The following is a 19,163-nucleotide window of genomic DNA, read 5'->3' on the forward strand; positions in this document are numbered from 1 at the left end:
GCTTGTGGAGAAGCTGGAGGCAGAGCTGTCTGGGACCACTCTGAGGAGTGAGATGGAAGCAGGGAACAGAGGGGGAGCTATGTCAGCCACCCAACAGCCATCCACGCATGATAGAGAGAGGAGCTTGGGCCCAGGGAACACTGGCTCCCACCAACCAGCTGACCTGTCCCACCTGAACCTTCCTCTCTTTTCCCCACAGGGGAGTCGCCTGGCTTTTGATCTGGCAGCAGAGGTTGGGCCAGAACCTTCTCGAAGGTTGGCTCAAAGGCCAGCTCTGCCTTAGACTGGCTCTGAGCAGCAGGAGATAGCCCCCACCTGGTCCAGATGCCAGCAGTCTCGGACCCAAAGCCCCATGCAGTGGCAAGTGGGGTAGTCTGAGCCACCAGTGGCAGAGCTGGGTGGGGGGTGCTAGTTTTACAGAAGGAAGCTTCGGAGCCCAGAGAGGGCAAATGGCTGACTGAGGTTGCACAGCACGAGGCACAGATTGGGGCTTGAACCTAGGGCTCTCCTGGTTTTGAATTCCCAGGCCTCTTTCTGGATGGGAGAGGGGACAGGCCTCTTTCTGGGGGCAGAGATGTGAAGAAGGGATAAAGGCCATTTGGGAATTCTCATCTGCCTCCAGGCCCAAGCACCAAGGAAAGCCAATGCAGTTCCCAGCCTGGAGTGGTTCCTTCATCATTATTGTTATCAACACAGTTAATAACAGTAATAACACATGCTTGCAGAGCACCAGACAGTTGGCAAAGCATTTCAGCGCCCCAAAGCCTGTCCTCCTCACAACAGCCCTGTGAGGTAGGTTTGGTGCAAGTACAACCCCAAGCCCCTCCCCTCCCCGTGGCCTCTCTGGCTCAGAGAGGTCGAGTAATGGCTCAGGATCACACAGCTGTGAGTGGTGGAGCCGGGACTTGAACCCGTGCTCTATCCACTACACCCCGCTGCCTCTCATGGAGAAGAGGCAGGGTAGTGTAATGGAGAGAGCGCGGGCCGAGCAGCAGACTGGGCCTTCCTGCAGTCACGGTGTCGTCCCAGGCTCCCTGGAGGCGGTGGCAGTGGTGGCAGGTCCGGCTCTCCATGCCTGGCCTCCGCTTGGGTAGGGTGGGCAGCAGGCCTGAGAGGGTCTGCCGATGTCCTGTGCAACTTCCTGCTGTTAACGCTCTGGCTCCAGGGGTGGTGGAGGTGGGTGGGGGTCCTGCCAGGGGTGGAGCCAATGGGCCTGCTAGAGCTAGGCCCTGCTGCTTTTGGGGACACCCCCCACCCCGGCCCCCTGGCCCCTGTCCTTTCCCTGGCCACACAGAGGTCGCCTAGTTTGGTTTCCCAATGGAATTTAGTATAAATGCTCCAAACGGGCCTTGCTGCTGGGTCATTAAGTCCCAGGGTCCTCAGAGGTGAGCTTGCACACAGAGGCTGCAGGGAGAGCTCGGGGTTGGGAGGCTGGAGGGCTGGGGTCTTGCTCTGGCCCTGCCTTCTAGGGTGCTTTACACTCCTGCTCCGGGCCTCAGTTTCCCCAGCTGCAAATTGAGACCAGACCAGGGTTCTCCAGGGAACTACAAATGTCCTGGAAGGCTGCCAAGTCACAAGTTGGAGCATTTCTTTCTCACAAGAGGGACCACTACTTCCATAGGACTCTCAGGGGATTCAGGAACCCAGGGCATCAGAAACTACTGGCCTTCCATGAAAAGAGGGGTAAGGGCAGGCCATACAGGTCCTGCAGTGGGTCCTGGCCTGGAGGATGCTGTGGGGACAGTCGATGGATGTGAATCTATATAGAACCTTCTGGTAACGGTATTGCATCAATGCTGAGCTTCCTGAGTGGTTAGCTGTGCTGTGGTCACACATTTCTTTAGAGATACACCTGAAGCGTCAGGGGGCAAAGGGCCATCATGACTGCATGATATAGCGAGGCTCCTGGGAACAAATGGGACAAAATGGTAGCAACAGCTGAATCAGAAGGAAGGACATTCAGGTGTTCTTTGCACTTGCCTTGCAACTCTCCTGAAAGTTTGAAATGGTCTTAAAATAGAAAACTGAAAAAAAAAAACAACCATGCCCAGGTCAGAGTTTGCCCTCCAGGGCTCACCTACATGCTGCTTGATCCACACGGCCTTTTAAACAAATGGGGATTTCTCGCCAACAGTTAAACACTGGGAGAGTGAACATGAAATGTGGGTTCTGGCTCCCCTTGCACTGTGAACGCTGCGGCCACACTGGGGCCGGGGCTTCTGCGGGCAGCAGTGAGAAGCAGTCATGTTCTTGGTTTGGTGCTGTGCTCTCCCTGCTGAGCCCATGCAGGGGCGACCTTGTACCTCCTGAACATTCTACTCTGCCTGGCCTGTGTCTGCCTGCCCATCCTGGGAGATGAGCTCCCGGCCTTTGGGATTTTCTTTGTGCCCTGGTCCCTGGGCATATCCAAGTCTATCTGAAGGCTGGTCTGTGCCCGTTTGTCAGATGGGGAGACTGAGGACCTGAGGGGCAGAGGTCACGGCTGGAGCTGACAGAGGTTTGGGACCTGGGTGTTCTGCCTCCAAATGCTGTGCTTGCTCCACACCATACAGCCCCTCACGGCAGTACCATTTACAAAGGACATGACATCCATCCATGCATGGGGTCCCCACAACAGCCCTGTGGGGTAGGCAGGAGGGAAGGGCCCCCAGCAACTCCTCCACTGCACAGACACCAACATGGGGGCTCAGGGAGGTAAATGGACCTGTCCAGGGTCACAGGCTAGGCATGCTTGGGCCCACTGCCCCCAGCGCCAGAGTGTTCTTTGCCTTCCTGTAAGGTGCACCAGTGTGCCAGACACCCCAAGGGGGTTTCTGCACAACCATGAGGACCCCGCAGGTGCCCCTAGCCTGGTCCCTTTCTCTCCCCCAGGGGGCATTCAACTGGAAGGCCCAGCAAGGCCTCCCCGCCCAGGGAAAGGTCCAACGTGTCTGTCATGCACAAAAACAAGCATCCAGATGGCAGTTATCCAGAGTTCAGAGCGCTGGGGAAGAGAACAATCAAGGAAAACCCTCTGGAGGAGGCGGGCTCATACAGGCTGAAGGAGGGGAGGAGCTGGATGGGGGAAGCTCAGAGAAGGGAAAAGGGAAGATAATCAGGATGAGAGAAGAGAGGGAGAAATGGACACTTTGACACAACCTCATCAGCTGGGGGTCACCTCATTTTATAAGTGAGGAACCAGAAGCTCAGAAAGGGTAAGAAGCCTGTCCAGGGTCTCCCAGCAAACAAGACAGTAGGGACTTGAACCCAGACCTGTTTCAATACCCAAGTCCAGGCTCCACCTAAGGAATGGGGAGGGAACCAATCTGTCATGGGCATCTGTCAGCTCTCACAGGGCTAGGGAGCGGCTTCCCCTACATCACACACTGGGGCCTCCCCACAGTCCTCACAGGTCAAGAGAAGGGGTGCAGCATGCCCAAGGCCACACAGTGAGTTCATTCCCAAGCCCAGATCTGCCTCAGTCTAGCCCAACCTGGCCTTTTCTACAACAGCCTCAGCCTCCCTCCTCTCTCTGGCAGATGGTGCTTGAGCTGCTGTGCCGTGCGGGGCCCAGGGACGGAGCTCCTGGTAGCTTCACGCTCAGGGCTTCCAGCAGCTGGACGGCTCTCTGTGAGAGGAGGAGTTACAGGTGCATTGCAACGATGATGGTGTCTGTCCATCTGCATATGGCCAAGGCTGGATGGGACCCATACAAGTGAGACCAGTAGATCTCTTTGGGTGGTGGGACTGGATGCATTCTTCTCTTCAATTTATCTGAGACAGTCTGCACTCAGCCAAACTCAGCCCACGTTAGGGGGCTGTGCTCAAATGGACCAAGCACAGCGTGGGTGCCATGGGATGAAATGGGAGTCCCAAGCCATCTGGGGGTGACTGTCCAAGGGCAGTGGTGGGCAAAGAAGGCTTTTTGGAGGAGGTGGGCCTGAGCAAATGCACCTGAGTTAAATGTGTAACAAGGAAGGGAGAGGGCCATCTAGGAGGAGGGGGCAGCCTCAGCTGGGGCAGGGCGGAGGGAACAAAGTAAGGTGCATCTCCAGCAGAGGTGCAGGGCAATGGTGGGTGTGATGAATATGTGATATGTATGCCTGGGAGGGCACTGAATGCACTGGCCATCCAGGGCTTGGGTCTACCCTACAAAACCCCCAGCACTCCACAGCCTGTCGAGGTTCTGCTCACACACAATCAGTCTCACTGATTGTGAGACTACAGGAACTCACTACCTTTTGGCAGCCTCTTTTGTCTAGAATGGCTCAAACTATTACAGAATTCCTCAGAATTCTTCTATTCCTAATTAGACTGCCTTCTATTGGGCTGACTCTATCCCCTCCCCCTTCCGCCACATCTCTCCGTGAGCCTGGGCTAAGCCACTTGCCCCTCCCAGCCCCATGCAATTGTGCTTCTGAACACCAGTGTTGCAGTTCACGGCCAAGGGTCACTTTCTCCAGTCTAGCTCACCCTGCACTCTGGCAATCTTGGTGGGTCCTGCCTCTTGGTTTCTTTTTGTCATCCTCCCTGCACTCATGGTCTCTGCAAAGTTGGCGGGCACACTTTCCATACTGAAACAGGATAGAGCTCCAGTGAAGACCACTGGATTAACAGCAATCCAAGAATCAGTACAAACCCACCAGAATCTCCCAGGCTCTAGCACATCCTGCTTTCTCTTGCACACAAGGACTTCGCAAAGGACCCTGGCTGCTGTCTCCTGACATCCAGAGGCCCGGGGTCCACACTATTTGCTTGGGCTTCCAGCTAGAAGTAAAGATTAAGACTAAAAAAGTTTGTTTGGCTTGGGCTGGCTAGCTGACTTCCCATCTATCTCTGCCCCGTCCAAGTCTCTTCCAGAGTCTCCTTGCAACAGTGCCCATCTCCTTGGCTGGTCTGGGGTATATCAAATCAGTGATTATGAACAAACATTTTCTCTCCTCAGCCTCCTGCAAGGTACCCTCCTTTCCCTTCTCCAAACTGTCTAGAACATTTGTCACCCATTCATTCAGGCTCAGGGGCTCCACCTGACTTCTACTGATTCAGACGACCACTGGGCCACTTCTCCCAGGGATGACTGCCTCTCTGCTAACCACTTCAGCTTGGGGGTCAGAACCAGGGCCACAGGGCCATGACAATTTACAGAACCCTCATGTGGCCCTAAATTCCAAGAAGGCATTCAAGGCTTTCTATGATTTCTTAGACTCCAGGGCCTTTGCACTTGCTGTCCCTCCACCTGGAATGTTCTTTCTTCTCATTGTGCTGGTTTCAGCTCTAAAGCAACCTCCTCAGACAGGCCTTCCCTGACCAGCAGGGTTCCTGTCCCTTTCTTCAGAGTTTCTATTTCATTATAATTAATGTCTTCATCTTAATATTTGAAATTACCTTATATATTTGCTTGCTTGTTCCTTTATTGTCTAAATTCTAACCTTCAGGATGGCATGGACATTATTTGTCCCACCAACCACTGGCACACAGTAGCTACTAAATAAATATTCATCAAATAAATTCTGAATAAATAAATGCCCCAGCTCTGATTCTCATTTCTTTTTACCATCCTACCCTGCAGACCTGTTGATCTTTCTCTTTGTATTGCAAGGACATCCCATATTCCTTCAGGTCTCTGTGTCTTTGCACACATTTGTCTCCACTAAGAGGCCCTTTCTCCTCACTTCGGGTGAGTTCCTACTCTTTAGAACCCTGGGCAATCCCCCTTTGGGTAGTTCTTCTCCTTTTTTTGGCTTTCTCACCTCTGTCTTCCTCTTCTACTGTGGATGATCTGTTTGCAGGTTTGCTTCCCCCAGCCTTTGTGAGCCGGGGGCTCTCAAGGCCAGGGGAGGCTCTGAGTCATCCTGGGTCCAGTGCTCAGCACAGGGCCTGGCCCAGCACAGCTGCTGCTCAGAGGATGTTTGCTGAGCAGTGCTGGACAAGGAGACCCTTTGTGTGTCCCTGTTAGGGGGGTGTCTCATCCAGGGGGGACTCACCTCTGTAAGGTCTCTCTCTCTCCTCTCTTTCCCCCTGCAGCAGCCAGAGGCAGATTTTAAAAATGTACGTGTGACCAGTTCACTGCTGAAAACTATTTCAGATGATTCTCATGACTCTTAGAAAATTTCCAAGCTCCCGACCATGGCCCATGACATCTGGGCCCTCCACCATCTCCATTTTGCTCACAATCTTCCTGCTTGAGTGTCTTTGCACTTGCTGTTCCCTCCGTCTGGTATACATTTCACCCTCAAGTTACAAAGCCAGCTCTCTCTCCTCATTCACAACACAACTCAAACATGGCCTTCCCTGACGCCCCGGCCACCTGCCTCCCATTGTTCTGCTTTATTTCCATCATATACCTACCACCCTCTGGGGGCTTTGCAATGCCCATCTCCTCTCACTACACCACAAGCTTCTCTAGCTGTGGTTTCATCAGCCTCACTCCCTGCTGTATCCCTACACCAAGCCCAGTGCCTGGCCCATGGTAGGTGCCCAAAATAACTGTTACCTGAGGGAATCTTACCTATCCCTGACAAGAACAGACTTTGGTGTCTGACTTTCCAGAAGGCCATGTCACTAGAAAGTAAGTTCTGTGAGGGCAGGGATTCTCTGTTGACGTTATTTACTGTACTATCCCCAGGGCCTGGAGCAGTGCCGAGTGCACAGTAGGCTCAAAGTATGTTTGTTTGTTGTCTGGAGCCAAGGAACAAATCTCTGAGAACTTCCAGCCTCATGACAGGGACACAGATGGCCCCACAGCATTGAGGTGGGAACTGGCAATGGGAGTGAGCCCGCCGTTGGGCCACATCTCACCTGACAGCAGCATGGGGTCCTTGTCCACGGACTTGCGCACCTGGTCAGACTCCCCAGTCAGGGAGCTTTCATCAATCTTGAGGTCATTTCCCTGGATGAAGAGGCCGTCGGCTGGGAGGAGGTCACCTGGTGGGGGGAAGGGCAACAGACTCAGCAGGGTCTCAGGTGGCTGGAGGGTTTTGGAACATTCCCTTAAAGGTGTGATTGCAAGGTCAAGTTCACCACTGGGGACCTGTTGCCTGGAGGTCCTGGAGTGTGGAACTAAGATGGTGCTCATCACAGGCAATAGGCAACTGAAACGTGGAGCCAAGGTGGATGGCACAAGGCCTAGAGGGCAGAGGCTGGGCCAAGAACAAGTACATGCCCTAGCTTGAGTGGGCATGTACTTCGGTTTATAAAGTGCTTCTCTTGGCCTGGTGTGGATTTGGGGTCGAGTTTCCTCAATGATTCATACTTCTCTGTCTCAACTATAGTTTGGGAAATTGTTTTGGGAGGGACGGGTCTGTCCTGACTATGCTGAGGAGACCCTAAGACAGGCACATTATCAGAGGAAACCAAGCTCCCTCAGGTAGAGTGAAGAGGGCATGGCAATCTCTCCCCCATGTTCTGCCTCTACTTACCTAGGACACATCTTGCCTAAACCTCCTTTGGTGCCAGCCAGCCTGACCACTTTCTCAATGGCAGTATTATAGGCCTAGAATGTTTGCTCATCTACATCCATTCCCTACAACACCTTCTCAAACCTCCAAGCCAACCAAGAATAGCCCAATCGGATATAGGAAATGGATATCATCTCATAAACCCATTCTGAGTGTTAGTGGTCCTTGGAGTACTGTGTTGGGAAGACTTTTGTGTCTAAACTCCGAGCTGTGATTGATTAGTAATGTCTGCTACAGGTGTAGATTGGGAGAAAAGTAGCACACGTGCCCTGTATTTGCCATTTCTGACTTTACATAGATTCTGGAATCCTACCTCCTCTAGGAAGTAGCCTTCTACTTCCCAAAGGATTTCAGAAGACATCCTGGCTCAGGATTAGCCTTCAGGGACTGACCCCCTTCCCTGGGCCAGCCTCTCTGGGCCTGTCTATCCTGTTCCACCTCTGCCCAGACTTGAGCTCTAAAACCTGGCCCTGTGGCTGGGACACTTACCATATTTGACCTGGGCGATGTCCCCAACAACAATCTCGGCCACAGGGATCTGGACCACCTGGCCAGCCCGAACCACGGTGAACTTCTGCTCTTGCTCGATGCGGCTCTGCAGGCCCCGGAACTGCTTCTCTTTGCTCCAGTCATTGAAGGCCGTAACCAGGACCACACAGATGACTGAGAGGAGGATGGCCGCCCCCTCGATCCAGCCAGCCTCTGCCTCCCCTTCATCCTCTGCCCCGCCCTGGGCCGTCGCACATCCTGCAGAGAGCAGAGGGAAGCCGGCAGGATGGGGTCAGCCAAGCAGGAGGAGCCTACAGGTCTGGAATTAAATCCCAGCTTGGCTGAGTTAAAAAACGGTGGTAATTAGATGAGCATTATTAAGTTTATTCAATGTGTCTGGGTGGCAACGCCTTCAGGTTCCTGCTTTCATTCTAGGTGTGAGATCTTGGGCAAATGACTTCACCTTTGGAACCTCAGTTTTCACCTCTGTAAAAAGGGACAAATATTCTTTGTCTGGGGGACCTATTGTGAGGGTTGAATGTCAAAGTGAGGTCCGTGGTGGCTCTAGCATAGACCCGGCATAGGGGGAGAGGCCTGATTCATGAGAAAAGAGGAGTGAGGATGTAACAGAATGAAGATGATCAGTTCTGCACGTGCTTTAGGACCTCGAGGGCAGTTTTGATGATGCGCTTTCCTTCCGTGCTTCCAGCAACTGTGAGGCTAGTCTCCAGAGAGCAGGCCTGGGAGTGGGGAGGGGGGGGGCAGGAACCACAGCTCTAGCCATGTCCAATGGGCTGGTAAGAATTCTGCCACTGCCCCTGTACGATCCTAGGTAACTCCCTGTCCTCCCTGAGCTGTAGTGTTCTTTGCAAAATGGGAGTCACTGAGACCTCCTTCCAGGTTCCAGGAGAGGACGGTGAAAGCCCAAGCCAGAACTCAGGGTATGACATTTATGCCCTCCCACTACACAGCAAGGACACCCACAGTCCAGGCTGTGGGCTGCTTATCTGTCCTACAGTGACACTGTATCCCACAACCTCACACCACTGAACCTCTCATTCCGGTTCCCCAGACTGCTGGAGACTTGCCAGTCTCACCTTGTGAACAGAAAAGAGCAGACACATCTGATACAAAGGCCTCACATCCTGCCCATGGGGTGCTGAGTCCTAGGGCCTCTCCAAACTCCTCCACACACCCTGCCTCCCACATCCCCACAAGGATACAGGGAGGGAGAATTATTACCTCCACTTACAGATGAGGAAACTGAGGCTCAGAGAAGGGAGGGGACAGCCAAGGTGGGTGGTGCAGCCAGGACTAGCCCAGGCCCTTTCTCCCACCAGAAGATGGTGAACAGCCTTCTCCATGGAAAGTGACCCCGAGCAGCATCCTCCGACTATTATCCATCCCTGGAAAACTCAAGAGGTTCCCTTTCAAGGTGGCTGGGCAGAGGACTGGACCATTCACAAATCACTTGCACCAAGTGTTCATTTTAATTCTCAAACCGGCCAAGAGAAGTGGTTCAGAGAGGGGTGGCTACTTACCTGGGGTCAGACAGCAGATCTGGGGTTTGAATCCAGGCCTGAAATCTGACACTGGACTTAGCCTTCCCATTGTCCCTGAGCCCAGTGGCCTCCTCTGCCATGTGCTGGCCTCATGTTGCCGAAGACCCATGGCTGATTGGAAGCCCAATTCAGTCCCAAGGAAGAGAAACAGTTTCAAGAGATCCTGGCAGGAGCTTCTGGGAAGCCAGGGGTCAAAGGCAACATGACAAAAAGGCCAAGTGGTGTCAGATAATGTTTTCCAGCGCTCAGAGGGGTGGAGGTCAAGGCTAGCTGGTGGGCCTAAGCTTGGGTTGGTCCAGAATCATGAGGCTCGGCAATATGTCATTGGAAAATTCCATGGCTTTCACTGAAACAATCACTCCTTGCAGGCTAGTAAATAACCACCTCATTGCACAAGGTCTTAGTTGCCACTCTTTCTTTTGGAATTTCAGGCTTCTCCAATAATTTTAAATTGTTTAGCTGAACCAGCCTTTAGTGCTAATGATCATTATAGTTGTGCTTATGCTAACTGACATCAGGCCAGCCTTGGCTTTGAATTCCAGTTGCGCTACTTCACTGCTGCATGCCTCTGACCTAGCTATTTAACCTCTGTGCCTCAGTTTTTTCATCTGGAAATGGGGGTGAGGACCGGCACTCCATTGTAGGTGGCTGAGAGGACAGAGGGAGAGACTGTTTACATAAAGCCCTCACCTCACTGAGCACACGGAGTGAAGGCTGCTGTTCCTTGTTGCCTGGTGAATGGGATGTGTAAATGCATTTGAGCTCCACAGCCAGGCTGGAAGGGAACCTTGGACATCCAGCTCAGCACCAAGTGATGACCGGGAGCGGGGAACCAGGGTGCCCTTTCTCCATCATAACTGACACCAGTGGAAGCCCCAGAGACTGGGGAACTCGGATGAACCTTGCTAAACAGAAACCCAGTCCACGGAAATGTGCTCTTTTGGGCTTTGCATAGTGACTTGAGATATAGAGCCCCGGTGCTTTGCTTTACAGGACTTTTGTTACCCTCTGCCTCTGCTACTTGCTTTGTAAATGGGAAGACTCTTGTGTGCTTCATTGATGGGCCTCCCCATTACATATCACAGCAGTTACTGGAGCATTTAGGACACTCACAGATAGCTCAAGACCACAGAAATTTGGATTCTGGAACTATTAAGACCTGACTTCAAATCCAGGCTCTGCTGTGTGACCTTGGTTAAGTGACTTGGCCTCTCTGAGTGTCAGTTTGGACAGCTGTAATGTGGGATGACTTTGTGAGCCCAGAGCCCAGTAAGGAGCTGGCCTATATTGGATACACGATAAATGTGGGTCTTCTCTCCACTTTCATGAGCTACTCTCCTTGGACTGGCTTCTGGAAGCCAAGGGTATGGTGTTTGAGCAGGATTCACTTTGTTTCCTTGACTCCCAACCCTGCCTGTTGCCTTTGCCTATTCAATACCAAGGAGCCCTTTGGGTCCTGAGGGCACTCTGTCAGCAAAAGCCCATCAGTTTTTGCTTCCTTCTAAGAACTGTCTGATGGTCACACAGTGCCTTGGAATGGCCAGAAAGTGGGGCTGTGGATTGCTGGCTTAGGCCTTCAGCTGCCAGGAGCTTCTGGACCCTGGGAACAAGCCCACTGCCCCTGGTGCAGCTGGGGGGAAGAGATAAGGAAAGGGAAGGAAGGGGGCTCTGAACAGGCCTGCTGAGGTCTCTTCTGGGCAGACCCTTCAGACTGGATCTAAAGATTGTAGCCACAGGGTCTGGGAGCCTGTGGCTGTTCTCTCTGGACCTGGGGATTTATAGGGTTTGGTTTTTGTCCATCTGAGCTCAGGGAAACTGTTGGACCTCTCTGGGTCTATCTCTACTTGTCCATCAGTAAAATGGGGAAGCTGCTTCCTAGATGGTGACTGGGCCCTGGCATCAAAGAAGAGTCCTTGAAACTGGAGAGACACAAATATTTTCTAAGCACCTACTATGTGCCTGTCACTTGGCTGGAATTCTGACACTAGGGCAGCTGTCACAGGTAGGGAGTTGGGAGCACTGAGTGTGCTAATCCCACGCCTGGGATTAGCATGTACATGGGTGTACCTCTGACAAGTATCTGGAGGTCTCTGAGCCAAGAAAGCGAACAGGAAAGGGCTGTGGGTGCTTCAAGTTTCTACAGCTTCCAAGTCCATCACTAGCCTCATTTTGGATATAACTGATGAAGTTTGAGTCTGACTTGGCAGGGCGGTGGTCCTGGCAACATGGAAGGTCCAGAACTCAGAGCTCATGTGCGGGTCTGGGCACTGGAGAGTACAGGAAGTTTACTCTGTGGGGCTGGAATATATGCAGCTACCCTCATCCACCCAGATCCTGGCCTGAGCTAGTGTCTCAGCTGGAGGCAGGGAGGGGCCGTGGAAAGCACCAGAAGACATGGGTTTATCTAGTCCCACTGCCTAACAAGCTGTGTGACCTTGGGCAAGTCCTTCCCCGTTCGGGGCCTGGGTTTCCACCTCTCTAGAATGGAAGAGGTTGTAGCCATCTGTTAGGAGGCCTATCTGTGGGGCGGCTCCTTCTGGTGCACACTAGGACCTTGATTCCTGCTCCCACCACACCCCCTCCACCATCTGCCCTCTGACTTCTAATCTCATGCTAAACTGGGTCACAGGAAGCCACTTACTTGGGTGGCACTAACTCAGTCCCATCCCTTCCTAAGGAAACTCAGCTGAGGGATGGGAGTGTGGGCTCTGAAGCTAGAATGTCTGGGTCTGAGTCATGGTTCTGCTGCTTCCTAGAGTGTGACCTAGCAAGTCATTTACTGTCTCAGCACTTTGGTTCCTGGATGATAACAGCAGCTACCCACAGGGTTGTTGGGAAGATCAAACGAATCTCTACTGTAAATGCTCCTAACTAGTGGTGGCTATAAAAATAGTAAGAAGAATTATCATTATTGTTATGCTGTGTGTTGCACCCTTAGCTTAGTTTCAGGCTTATTCAAGTACCCATGTACAATCTTCTTCTACATGTTCTATGAAAAGCAGCAAAGACTGCTTCCTAATATGTAGCTCCTATAATGTCCTAATTGAAAGTTCATCCCAGAATTCACCATCAGGGGCACCTGGGTGGCTCAGTGGGTTAAGCCTCTGCCTTCGGCTCGGGTCATGATCTCAGGGTCCTGGGATCAGGTACCGCATCGGGCTCTCTGCTTGGCAGGGAGCCTGCTTCCTCCTCTCTTTCTCTGCCTCCCTCTCTGCCTACTTATGATCTCTCTCTGTCAAATAAATAAATAAAATCTTAAAAAAAAAAAAAGAATTCACCATCAGGGGACATGCTGTCTTTCTAAAGCACTGTTATCCCTCCTTGTGGAAGCTTGTGCTATGCGAGCCATCCTAATTCCCTTCCTGTCATGGCTGCCAGGAAGCTCAAAGTCAAATTTAAATCTCAAACACAGTAGCAAATATAGCTGGTTTATTCACTTCAATTCCTTTCCTATCTGACTTCCTATTTGACTTTGTCTTGTGAAATCTGTCTTTCTTGTGTCTTAAAACGCTCTCTGGAAAGAGGTCATGCAGGATAAAAAGCAACTTAGTAATATTACTTATAAAATTGAGGTAGTTGGCCTAATAGACTTGTTAATCTCATTTCATGAGCAACTCAGGCTTGGGAGAGGGTGAGAGGACAGATGTTCAAGGAATTTCAGAGACCACCTCCTTGTCTGGGGAAATGAGGCCCATGATGGTTATTTCTTATAAGCTATCACTTTTTATTTGCTTGATTGAAGTAATGAACATAGTAGGATTATCTCTTTAGGCAGTGCATTAATTAGGAAAATGCTGAATCATAATTAATAACAAGTGTTTATAATATCCTACTAATGAAAAAGCAGATTATAAAAATCTAACAAAACAATATATTTTATGGGAGCCCTTTTATCCCATAGTATGTGTGTGTGTGTGTGTGTGTGTGTCTGTCTGTCTCTCTTCCTCTATTGTGTGACATAGGTTTGAACGACTTTGCCATCGTAAAGGAAAGAGTCATTGAATTGATAAAGTCCTTGCCCAGAGCAGGTGCTCGGTTTCTGGAATGAAAGGATGAGAGAAAGTTGAAGTTTCCCATTAGGAGTCTGAGTTCTGACTTCGAGAAGAGTGGGTCTCCTGCAGGACCCTCTCTGGATGAATGGGACAGTGCTTCCTCGGTCCACAGAGCAGTGTCTCCATTCAGAATGCAGGGACACATTTTGGGAGGCCCTCTTAAGATCGGGCCTCCTCACTTGGGAAACCTATTCAGCATCAGCCCCGTGAGTGTGTGCATGATACTGAACCAACCCTGGGACAGGACCGTGAAACAGGAGGAGTGGCACGGGTGTTGAGTCCTTCTCATGCACTGTGCAAAAGATGCAATCCAAGGGGAGACTGGGAGGAGGACGCCTGGGGCAGCCACACGCAAGGCGGTAGCTGATCCAGCACCTACTCAGTGACCTTGAGCGAGTTAGTGCCTTATACCTTGTTTTCCTCATCTTTAAAATGGGCATAATCATGGCCTTTGTCTCATGGTGTCTTAGGAAGATGACATCTCAGCCCAGAGCTCGATGGACTATAAGTGCTCAATAAATGCTCACTGTGGTTATTCTCACTGTCAGTGCAATCCTTATATCTCACATGAGGGAAAACTGGGGGCCAGGGACTCTGGGAGAGGCCCTGCCTCCTGGGCCTATGTTCCCTCACTTGGGTGCCCTGGGATGTGGCCAGGCTGCTTGTTGCTGGGTGGGGAACAGGGGTCTTACCTTCATTGCTCTCGCCAGGTGGATGGTAAAAGGACAGACCCAGGGAGATGATGGCCGCGATTTCCAGGATGATCAGCGTCACGTCTTGTAGTGCCTCCCACACCAGCTGCAGGAAGGTTTTTGGCTTCTTTGGAGGTATAAAGTTTTGCCCAAAAATCTGCTTTCTCTTTTCCAGATCTGGAGCGGTGCCCGGCAAACCTGGGGACAGAATGCAGAAAGGTTGGCTTGGGAGGCCTGGGAGAGATGCTTGGGTTTCAGGGAATTGTCCCAAGTGGGGACGGCCCCGTGGCGAAGCACAGAGAAAAGGGTAACACAAAGCAGGAAACTTGCAGGCACCAGTCGGGAGCCCGGCGCTAACACTCACTTCCGGCCCGCAGTGCGCTTCTGGGAAATGCCAGAGACACCCCGCAGTGGGGTGAATAGTAACCCCACCCCCAAATGATATGTCCACATCCTCATCCCTGGAAACTGTGAATGAGAACTTCATTAGGAAAGTGGTCTTTGCTGATGTCATAAAGTTAAGGATCTGGGGATGAGATCGCCCTGGATTATGCAGGTGAGCCCTGAAACTAAGGACAAATGTCCTTTCAAGAGACAGAGCAAGAAGACCTAGACCCAGAGGGCACAGGCTCTGTGAAGACAGAAGTAGAGATGGCAAGAGGCATCCAGAAGCCAAGCAATGCCAGAGCCACGAAGAAGCCCAAAGAAGCTAGGAAGGGAAGGTGCTCTAGAGTTCTGGAGGCAGCACAGCCCTGCCGACACCTCTCCTCCAGACTTCTTGTCTCTGGAGCTGTGAGGGAATTAAGTGCCCTTGTTCAAAGCCGCCCAGTTTGTGGTCACTTGTTACGGTGGCCACAGGAAGCAAATACACAGCACCAGGCCCACCTTGCACCGCACTCTTGCTCCTGCTCTGCATTTCCCCCTGCCCTCCCCGCTGAGCACAGACTTGGAAACCTCTGCCTGGGTTCAAAACCCAGGCTGTGCCTCCAGCTCTCTGAGACTTGGTGTCCTCCTCCGGGATGGCGATGGTGACTGTTGCTAGCCCATGAGTGGCTATGAGCATCTCATGAGATAACCCACAAGATCAGTGTTTGTTGAGCACCTACTATGTGCCTAACCCTGTTCCAGACACTGGGCAAGAGCAGTGAGGGAGACAGGCAGAGCGCCCTCCTGGAGCAGCTGGCCACACAGAAGACACACGTGACATGCTCAGGTGGCATCTGGGGGGGTGGCAGACACTCAGTGGAGGCCAGCAGTCCTAGCCCATCTTGTGGACCAGGAGGCTGGAGCGCAGTCCTCGTCATACAGGGTTGGGACACAGTGGTCTGCTTCCAACCCACCATTTCTTCACTTCCAGGTAATTCTCCCTGACTTGCCAGTCTGATCCCCAGTCCCTGCTCAGCAACACTAGGAGGCTCCTTATGGCTTCTAGAATGAAGTCCACCTCTCCCAGCCTGGTGCTCTGGCCCCTTGATCTGACCCCAAGCCTCGCGTGCAGGCGTATTTCCACCCCTTGGCCCACCCCCAGCCACACCAGGCCAGTCCCTCTGTCGGCATGGCTCATGTTGTCAGTGTGGCCTTCCCCTGCCCTCTGCCCTGCTCGATGTGCCTGTCCGTAAGTCCTCTCCCACACTCACTGGCGCCAAGGGGTGAATGACCAAAACCTTGGCAAATCACCCTGCAGCCTTTGTGCCTTTGAAGAGGAGCCTGAAAGATCAGCCGTCATGATGGGATTCAGGTGTGTGATAGAGAAAGGACAGGCTCACGGGCTCCTGGGCTCCCTCGGAGGCCAGCACTTCTCCTTGCTTCTCTCCTTCCTTCGATGCCACTCTGTATCACCCCAAGTCACTGATGTACCTTTACTTTTTCCACAACAAGTGCCCCAGCATACTTCCTGCCTTACTCACACTGTTCACAGCCTGACAAAGATGCCTGCCTTCCATCTTCTCTGGGTGCCTCTGCTGATAAGAACTCCCCTCCACCCCAAGCAGACAGCAGCCCCCTGCCCTCACCCCTAGGTGGCCTTCAGCAGCAAGGCTGACCTGGTCACTAGATCTGTGTCCCATCTGGGCCGTGGTGTCCTGGGTGCACGGACTGGTCTGCTTCCTGTCCCTCACGTCCTGGCACTGAGGCCACCAAGCACCTTAGAATCCTCCTTACCCACCAAATGCAGGTGACATGCCCAAGTGTTCTGAGTCTGGCATGGGGTGTCATCATGAGGAACACAGCACAAACGGTCCCCCACAGGTGGGCAGTGTCTGTCCTATCTCTGACGCCAGCCTAACCCCAGCTCACCTGTGGCTTAATGAGGATACCTGGAGGGTGGGCATGGAGGAGTTGGGGGGAGGCATACCCCCTTCAGAATTCTAGCCTCAGTCTATTCCAGAGAAGGGGGAATCCGGAGGGATCCACAGAACAGTACCACTAACCTGCTGGGGTCAGAGTCCTGGAACATTCTGCTGCTACCATTATGAGGGTCTAGTGGTTTATTTTATTTTATTTTTATTTATTTATTAGAGAGAAAGAGAGGGAATGAGCATGAGCAGGGGAGGGGCAGAGGGAGAAGTAGACTCCCTGCTAAGCAGGGAGCCCGAAGCTGGGGCTCAATCCCAGGATCCTGGGATCATGACCTGAGCTGAAGGCAGACACATAACCAACTGAGCCATCCAGGTGTCCCGAGGGTCCGGTGGTTCAATATCAGATGGTTTTAGGGTTCTAATAGTCATTCCTTAACTTATCCATTCATTCACTCATTCAACCTGTGTTTCTCAGGCCTCCACCTGTGAGCCCAGCTTGGTGCTGGGTGCTGCATGCTGGGAAGAATGATATGAAGGGAACAGCCCAGAAGCTCATGGACATAAGAGTTCAATGGTCCTGGGAGTCCAACAACCTATGGTCAGGGGTACAGGGAGGCAGGCATGTCCCCTGTCTGGATTCTAGGCACTGAGCCTCCTCTGATGCTAACAGTGAGACCTCCATTGCCAGCCTCCAAGAGCCAGGCTGAATGAGACCCTGTGGGGAAAGCCTGGGGACAGAGGGGCTTGTTCTGGGGGAGATCCCACACCAGCCTAGCAGTACAGGTAAGCTCTGGAGATCCACTGTTCTGCCTGTGCAATAAGGATGAGGGCTTCCAGAGCTAGGTTATGCCCATTTTATAGATGGGAAAACTGAGGCCATCATGAGACCAATCTGCTGTGTGGAGCGGCTTCCAGGCCCTGAGAACTCAAGTCAGCCCTGCCTAAGCCCATGGAGGTGTTGCCTCTACCCTTCGATGCTGGAGTGGCCATCTAGGCTCTCCACATAGAGAGCAAGCAGGCATGATACAGTATGACTCTAGGAACTTTAGGAAGTTTCCGTGTCTTCCCGCCTTTGTTCAATTCTATCTAGAGTCAACATTTGAAATTATTCTACTTAGGCCCAATCCTTTAAATAAAAGCTCTGATTCCTTTAGAGTCCCTGGAAAAGGGAAGCCATCATCAGTTCTGGCCACCATGGTATAAATGAGTTTAGGTTTTTTCCTGGGAGTGGGTTTTGATAAAGGGAAGAAGGGAGAACTGGGGAGAGTGGTGGGCCTCTGAAGAAAGGGGTTATGACCAGTCAACACTGGCCTGTGATGACAGTTTGCTGGGCTTTGACTAGTCAGTTCCTTTCTCTGAGCCTCCGTTTCCCCATCTTGATAGTACAGGAGTTCAATAGGATGGGTGGGCCCTGAGGATCCCAGGGGTTCTAAGGTCTACAGGTCCTGAAGTGGTCCTGCTGTGGTCTGTTTATATCTGGGGGCTCTTCATAGGTTTGGTAAACAAGGGCTTCCTGTAGAAGCAGCTCGGCAATGTTGGGGCCAGCCTATCTCCTGGGCCTATCTTGATTGATTCAGAGAGAGGTGAGTCTTCTGAGGGTCTGTGATTCAAATGTTCTGGAGTCTACAGGGTGACCAGTTGAAAATGTGGGTGTTCTGGGAGTTTGCTCATGGTTCAGGGGTTCTGTTGTCTAGGGATTCACAAGCTGGCACTGAGATTCTGGGTCCTGGGTCAGAGCACATTGCAAGGGTGGCAATGCATAGCTGGAGGACGAAGCAGGTTTTGTGAATGCACGAAGTAGATGGGTAGGAGGCAACATGGAGTAGTGGCGACTGGGGCAAAGTTCCTGTGGGAGAATGTTGACCCAGAGTGGCAGATCTGTCAGTCTTCCAAGAGAAGCTGGACATTTGGAATTTCATGTAAAATTTCCCCATTAGGAACAGTTCAGGACCAAATACAACATAGCTGTGAGCTAGATTCAGCCCTGGGGTTGCTGGTGCAAGACCCTCAAGGCTATGGGGTGGGGAACATGGAGAGGGGAGGGGCCAGAGCAGAACAGCCTCTCTGTCTCTTCCTCCTCTTTCTGGGGTTTCCTCCTCCCCAGCACCATGTTCTTCCCTGCTCCCCACAGGTTCTGAGATCCCCTCCGTTTTTCAGAAATAAAGCTCACAGAATAAAAAAATTTGTGTGTTCTGTAGAGCCAGTCTCACCTGGAAACTGAGGCAGTTTCCCCACAACCAATACCCTGGTGTATAACCCAAGATGGGAACCTCGAGTGTTGCAGTTCACATGGGGTGACTGAGGTGACAGATGGGGACCGTAACATCTTGTTCACCCTCTTCCTCTCAGGGGAAGGTGTGCCGAGCTGGAGCTGGGGATACTAAGCCTCCCAAGAACTCAGGCGGGGTTTGAATGCAGATGTCATGGGTTCAAATCCTGGCTCTGAGTGACTCTGGGCAAGAGACTTCACTGCTCAGTTCTTTGGTTTCCCCATCTGTAAACTTCAAGGAACAGCAGGGCCTATTTCACGGGGCTGGGTGAAGCTCTGGCAAAATGGCTCGTGGAAGGTTCCCAGTGCTGTGTCTGGTACCCAATGAGGATTTTGTGCTATTATTACCCAGTTTTAGGTGGTGTG

At 52.1% G+C, this 19,163-nt stretch overlaps 1 protein-coding gene across 10 annotated transcripts in view; it reads right to left on the reverse strand.

Moving 5' to 3' along the window:
- ATP2B2 (ATPase plasma membrane Ca2+ transporting 2) overlaps positions 1 to 19,163 on the reverse strand; it is a 363,982-nt gene that overhangs the window by 61,267 nt on the left and 283,552 nt on the right. For all 10 annotated transcript variants that reach the window (XM_032841666.1, XM_032841665.1, XM_032841664.1 and 7 more), the window contains 3 exons: positions 14,232 to 14,429; positions 7,926 to 8,183; positions 6,778 to 6,903 (listed from right to left, as the gene is read on the reverse strand). In XM_032841666.1, the coding sequence (XP_032697557.1) occupies positions 6,778 to 6,903; positions 7,926 to 8,183; positions 14,232 to 14,429 (582 nt within the window). The remainder of the gene's footprint in view (positions 1 to 6,777; positions 6,904 to 7,925; positions 8,184 to 14,231; positions 14,430 to 19,163) is intronic.

This window comes from Lontra canadensis, unplaced genomic scaffold (assembly GCF_010015895.1).
Source record: "Lontra canadensis isolate GAN:19392208 unplaced genomic scaffold, GSC_riverotter_1.0 scaffold124, whole genome shotgun sequence".
In the NCBI taxonomy this organism is placed as follows: domain Eukaryota; kingdom Metazoa; phylum Chordata; class Mammalia; order Carnivora; family Mustelidae; genus Lontra; species Lontra canadensis.